This window comes from Tachysurus fulvidraco, chromosome 1, assembly GCF_022655615.1.
Source record: "Tachysurus fulvidraco isolate hzauxx_2018 chromosome 1, HZAU_PFXX_2.0, whole genome shotgun sequence".
Taxonomy (NCBI): Eukaryota; Metazoa; Chordata; class Actinopteri; order Siluriformes; family Bagridae; genus Tachysurus; species Tachysurus fulvidraco.
In genome coordinates this window covers 15907659-15914724 of record NC_062518.1, presented here as the reverse complement: position 1 = coordinate 15914724, position 7066 = coordinate 15907659, and the positions used below count along the sequence as shown (strand labels likewise).

Sequence of the window (7066 nt, the reverse complement as noted above, 5' to 3'; positions counted from 1 at the left end):
TTCCTACTCTGTGCTCTTATTTTTTTTTTTTTGCATCCTGAGCACATCCTGTGATGTAGAACAAAATCAAAACAGAAGAAGTAACTGAGAATAAGCAGAAAGCATCAAAACAAAAACAAGGAGTCACCGTTGCAATGTGAGGATCGTTTGAAGCTGCAGCGCTACCATAAGGTTCTATTGAAATAGAAACGAGTATTGATTTGTTGCTGTTTGCGTTGCTCGTGCTGACCCTCAGCACCCTAATGCTATGCAAATGTGATGACCTTTGGCGAATGACCTCGATCCTCGAGCGTCCCCTCGGCCCTTCCCCCTGCCTTCTTCCTCACTGTCCAGTGACCTTTGACTGCTCCCTACCCCCAGGTCATGAGGTCAAGACCCCCGGAGGGATGGCGTGTGCCGTAAGTCCCCAGAGGAACCTGTGCCTGTTGTTATGGATATTATCTGAGGGACCAGGAAATCCCTGAGCTGTTACATAACACGGTGGTGATCAAAAAATGTGCAGTGCTACCATCTTTGTTCTTGGGGCAGAGTTTGTTTGCTGAAAAACAAACCTGGTAGACAAGAAGTAGTAAACAAGCAGTTGATTATTTTAGTGTTTATGATGAGGGGGGCACGGTGGCTTAGTGGTTAGCACGTTCACCTCACACCTCCAGGGTTGGGGGTTCGATTCCCACCTCCGCCTTGTGAGTGTGGAGTTTGCATGTTCTCCCCGTGCCTCGGGGGTTTCCTCCGGGTACTCCGGTTTCCTCCCCCAGTCCAAAGACATGCATGGTAGGTTGATTGGCATCTCTGGAAAATTGTCCGTAGTGTGTGAGTGTGTGAGTGAATGAGAGTGTGTGTGTGCCCTGTGATGGGTTGGCACTCCGTCCAGGGTGTATCCTGCCTCGATGCCCGATGACGCCTGAGATAGGCACAGGCTCCCCGTGACCCGAGAATAGTTCGGATAAGCGGTAGAAAATGAATAAATGAATGAATGAATAAACCTGGAACTCATTCTCTGTTTTGAACAATTGACAAAATGTCAATGTTCACTAGATTCAGATCACTAAACTGTGAGCTACTTTTCAACACACGTGATCATATCATCACTTACCCGAGCTTTCTAAAGCCACTCTAACGCACCTGACTGCTAGTGCAATTGTGTAAGAGGCGGAGCTTTATGAAGCAACAGGGTGAGTAGACATGCCTCCCTATACTGATTGGCTGGATGTCTTTGGTCGAAATCATGTTTCATTCTTAAAGAATGAATATTAAAGCTGCGAAAATGGGATGTAACTTGATGTGAATTGAGGGAGAAGGAAGAACTTTTCAGAGTCTCAGGTTTTGGATCATCAGGTTCCTGGTCAAGTTATATTTTATGAAACTCATCCATGACTCAAGCATTTGAGAGAGAGAGAGAGAGAGAGAGAGAGAGAGAGAGAGAGAGAGAGAGAGAGAGAGAGAGAGAGAGAGAGAGAGAATAGCAAATCTCAGTAAACAGACAATACAATAGTTAAACAAAGAGTGAGTGAGTGAGTGAGAGGGGTAAAGGAGGGGCACTTGTTTCCCCTAATGCTGGGGCACAATGGTCTCTGGATTGAGGCGGGGTTTGGGGTGCGGACTGCACCATCTGCCATGGAGGTGGGGGCAATAATAAAGAGGGGTGACTCAGGATGAGTTAGCATCAGATATGGAGAGATTCTTTCTCCAAATGAGACACGACCCCCCGGAGTGCACACTAGAGGCACCGCCCAGTTCCAGGCCACTCAGTGCCAACGTCCTTCTTTCCTTCACCTCTCTTTTCTTCTCGTTTCTTTAGTATTTTGTCTTTCCCCTGTGCTCAGATTCTTCTTTGCTTTTCCTCTGTCACCTTCATTTATTTTCTCTTCTCTCTCTCTCTCCTTTTCCTTTGCATCATCACATCTTCCCCTTTCCCACTTTTCTCTTTTACTCCTCTCGTTTCTTTTCTTCTTTTCTCCTCGTTTTAATCTCTTTATCTCTCTTCTAATAAGTGTGTCATCTCTTTGCTTCCTACATGTTTTTTCTTCACAATGTTTTTCTTCCGGTTCTCTTTCTCACTTATTTATTTCTCTTTTCACCTCCATTTGCCTTCTATTCTCCCATTCTCTTATTTTATTGTAACTTCTTCTCTTGTCTTCTCCTCTCTTCGTTATTCTCTTTCCTTATCAGTGTTTTTTCTCTTCTTCTTGCTCATTCTCCCCACATCCACACTTCTGTCACTCTTTCTCTTTCTTTGTGCATTCTGTTCTTGTCTCCCCCACTTTGTCTTCAATCACCTGCTTGCACCTTGTACTTAAAGCCAGGTGATGAACAGATGCGGATGCTGGAAAAATGAAAGCCGCCTTTCTGCGTAGCTGCTCAACGTCGCCATCTCGTGGACACAAGTAGAGTTGCAGATCCTGGCTCTGTACCGAGACCAGTGGAAAAAGCGCAGCTGTGTCTCAATCCTGCACACGGAGAGTGTTTTCTCGCTCTAACACACCAAGTAGTTCAGCTCCATGAGTCTAAAGTGAGTGTGTTATTGTGTTATTGTGGTCAGGGCTGAGGAATGTAAAGAAAAAAGTAACTTAATCAGTGTAAAGAGACTGTGTGTGTCTGTGTGTGTGTGTGTGTGTGTGTGTGTGTGTGTGTGTGTGTGTGTGTGTGTGTGTGTGTGTGTGTGTGTGTGTGTGTGTGTGTGTGCACTGTTTATGCTTTTAGCTATGTGTAGATGATGTCATCTGCTAATGGTCACCCACTGAGCTCAGATTAGACCGACTGTCACATCAGATCTGAAGATGATGAACTAATTCTTCAGATCAGCTTTCAGTGGAAAGGAAAAATACAATGTTATGCTTGACTTCATTAGAACTTACTTTTATTTATTTAGTACGGTTGTGAGATGTCCAATAGATGAGAGATCGAGTCATTACTATAGTTCTAATAATATACATATATATATATATATATATATATATATATATATATATATATATATATATATATATATATATATATATATATATAGCTCCTATGCAGCACGGTGATTCTTTTCACACTTCGATATAATATCATAGAATTCTAAACAGAAGTTAGTAATAAATAAATAAATACATAGAAACAGAATAGAAACAGAAAACATGCAAAGAAACAAAATAGCAAAAATATTTTTTATAAAACTTGTTCATGTGCACAAAGAGAGAGAGAGAGAGAGAGAGAGAGAGAGAGAGAGAGAGAGAGAGAGAGAGAGAGAGAGAGAGAGAAACAGGGAGAGAAATAATGAGAGAGAGACAGAGAAACAGAAACAGAGAGAGAAAGAGAAACAGAGAAAGAGAGGGAGAGAGAGAGAGAGAAACAGAGAGAGAAATGATGAGAGAGAGAGAGAGAGAAACAGAGAAAGAGAGGGAGAGAGAGAGAGAGAGAGAGAGAGAGAGAGAGAGAGAGAGAGAGAGAGAGAGAGAGAGAGAGAGAGAGAGAGCCCACAATGTCTGTTAGTGAATCTCTGTCTCCCTCTGCAGGCTCTAGTTTGCTTTCAGCAGCTACAAGTAGATAGATAGATAGATAGATAGATAGATAGATAGATAGATAGATAGATAGATAGATAGATAGATAGATAGATAGATAGATAGATAGATAGATAGATAGATAGATAGATAGATAGATAGATATCAAAGTCCGATAATAATAATAATAATAATAATAATAATAATAATAATAATAATAATAATAATAATAATAATAATCAGCTACCTTTAAGCATTTTTATTTCTTACTTATATAATTTCACAAAGCAGGCAATTGAAAGTATGTTTATTAAATAATTGTAATCTACTACTTCATGGTATAAAAGCTCTTTAACTCATTTTTAGTTTTTTTTTTTAATTATTAAACTTATTATTATTATATTTCTTTCTTATTTCCTTTCTTATTATTATATTTTGTGTGTCAGTATTTTATTTATTTATTATTTATTTTACACATGGTGTATTACATTTAATGCAGCCAGAACATAGTTGTTGCTTTGTTAACAAAACCGTGCCTTTCTTTTCTTTCTTTTTCTTTTCTTTTTGCTTGCACCTGCATTTCTTACCTTCCATTCAGTTTGTATAAATAATTCTGCCGTAACTGTAAAAAAATCACTACAGCTAGAAACAGGGTTGCCAGATTAGTCTCTTTAAAACGGTTTGATTATTTATTTTCATTGTTAGAAACAATGTCAGAAAAACGTTTTCAGACCTGCTCAAATATTTCCCACAACACTGAAAATCTGTCTTTTCTCTTTTCTTTTATTCGATATATCGAATCGTTCAGGTTGTTATTATCCTGGGCGGTTATATGACTGCTTACACTCTTCAGTGTTGGTGTCTGAAGCCATCTTTAACTATCATGTAGATGTAATGTTTCGATATAATACATCATTGTAAAATGTAAAATCATAAAGCACATGTAACTATTAATATTTTGAGTACCAACCACGGTTTAGCTATTCCTGATGATAGCTGGAGCCCTCTGACGTCTGTATACTGTATTACAATCTTCTGTACGTTTACATTAAAATCTGAATCGTATTAAAAATCCTTTATGTAACTACCTCAATCATCTGACTGAACTTAATCCGTATTAACTTCCAAACGGATTGAATATAGTGGTTTAGATCTGAAATAATCTGTTATTGGGGAAATTAGCCATGTAAACGCTTGAATCTGACTAGATATAAACAGTCCTGGAATCTATAATAGACTTCAATTCATTCAGGTTATAATAAAAAAATTAGAAGGACACATTCATGTATATTCTCTGAGAGCAAAGGCTACCATGGATGAAGACAATGCATGACCTGCTATGTCTCTCTCCACTCCATGAGTCATGAGTCTCCAAGGGTGAGGAAGAGATGGAGGAAGAAGGTTGGAGGAAGGGAAGGAAGGATTGAACACAATGTACAGAATCTGGGATATCAACATGACTTTGAATGTGATGTTTATCTTTGATTGATTGATTGATTGATTGATTGATTGATTGATTGATTGATTGATTGATTGATTGATTGATTGATTGATTGATTGATTGATTGATTGATTGATTGATTGATTGATTGATTGATTGGACCATATGGTTCAGAGATTTTAAACCAAAATGATGATGCCACAGTGTTGGACTAAACTAAACATATTATTACTGTGATCTTAATGTTAAGTTAAGTTTTACTGCATTTATTGCATTCAATATGACTCACTTCGCTGAGTCGATTCCTTAAACGTACACATTATGAGCGTGTGCATTCTGAATGATTTGATTCTTCAAATGAATAAACCTGCAAGTCTGTTATGTCAGGAACGTGTATTATTGGGTGCAATCGTGAGCAAGACACTTCAAGTGCATGTTTTTATATGATATTAATGTATTTATTAATGTAAATCAAGAATGTTTTATGAAATAAGGATTAACAATAAAATTTGCATACGCAATAAAAGTACATAATTTATTTTTAAAGCACTCTGAAGAGAATCCTTTAATCACAGCAGTTTTACTATGAATTTTTTTTTTGTTGTTGAAAAAATTATTGAATGACCAAATAGATCCGAGGTCAGTCCCTGAGCGCGCGCACTTCATTAAGCACAGAAATTAATTCGTGTCTGTGACGTCAAAAAGCGCACGGCATCTTATTTGCATCTCATTTGCATTTGGACAGACACGCCCCCCCTTTTAGTGCACGGCAGAAATACACGTTATATATGCACACCGGTGTGAAGGAGGAGGGAAGGACAGTGAGCGCTCGCGGATATGCGTGCGTGCGGCTCCCAGTGCAAGATGGACGCGTGGATCCGGTAGCGCGAGCCGCGCGCGTGTCTGTGCATCACAGAAAGAGAGAGAGAGAGAGAGAGAGAGAGAGAGAGAGAGAGAGAGAGAGAGAGAGAGAGAGAGAACTAATGATTAGACAAAGATTTAGATGATATTTTTGAATAAGTACAGACTGCAACAGGTTTGTGAAGGCGAGAGAGAGAGGGATAGAGAGAGAGAGAGAGAGAGAGAGAGAGAGAGAGAGAGAGAGAGAGAGAGAGAGAGAGAGAGAAATAATACAAAACAATACCGTACACACACCGGGGACGGGGTGCAGGTGCGCGAGCGAGCGAGCACAACGCATTGGACTGCGTGGATTTAATACACGACTGACAGTATGATGCCGGTGAGTGTTACCGAAAAGCTGAAAAATGTCCAGTTTGGGTATGGCTCTGATTTCTGTGTCAAACTGTGTGTGTGTGTGTGTGTGTGTGTGTGTGTGTGTGTGTGTGTGTGTGTGTGTGTGTGTGTGTGTGTGTGTGTGTGTGTGTGTGTTCAGTTTGAAAAGGAAATGCCCGTGTTTATCAGCTTAAATCTGAACAAACATCCTGTCACGAGCGGAATTTATGGGTTCTCATTGGGACCGGTATATAGTACCGAGGCGCGCGATATACCGTCTGTACACATCGTACCGTGTGATATATTACTGTCGCAAGTGCATTAAAGTTTGTCCGATTTTAGTGTCCTTCCTTAGTGTCCCGACTTTAGAGTCATTAGACATGAAACTGAACTCTTTAACTGTGCAGTGAAGTAAAATTGTGTTCTGCATGTCAGATAAATCCTTAAATGTCTTATGTTCTGCTCACATCATCACTCAGTGTGATGCAGAAAAGTGACACACAAACGATCTTCAGAGTGAACTTGATGGAATAGAGAAGTTTTGTCCATTATGTCCATTAGCATGCTTTTTTTTTTTTTTTTTTACATTCGATCATCGCCGCTGCTGTATTCGTAGCCTAGTATCAATCTGGACAGCCTGACATTTCTCTAAAGCAAAGGTCAGTATTGCAGGAGTCATTCACACATGCCCACAGATTCCAACACCACTTTGGACCTTTGCAGCGTGCAAACGTTTAGCTTCGTCTGCTACAAGCTTTTCTTTGAGAATCCCAGCATTCCCTGCAATTCCCAATCCGGATTGTATCAGATTGTTAACACACGTCCCTGCATGCCTATTTGAGCTAATTATAGAAAGGCAATCTGCTCAACAACTCCCTTCCAGTGCTTCATACTAATCATAGCGTTAAAG

The 7066-nt window shown here is 39.7% G+C and overlaps 1 protein-coding gene across 1 annotated transcript in view; it reads left to right on the top strand.

The window, feature by feature from the left end:
• The first annotated feature begins 5719 nt into the window (after positions 1 to 5719).
• tp53bp2b (tumor protein p53 binding protein, 2b) overlaps positions 5720 to 7066 on the top strand; it is a 31455-nt gene continuing 30108 nt past the window's right edge. Inside the window, exon 1 of the mRNA XM_027168495.2 lies at positions 5720 to 6163. Coding sequence (XP_027024296.1) covers positions 6155 to 6163 — 9 coding nt within the window. The 5' untranslated portion in view covers positions 5720 to 6154. The remainder of the gene's footprint in view (positions 6164 to 7066) is intronic.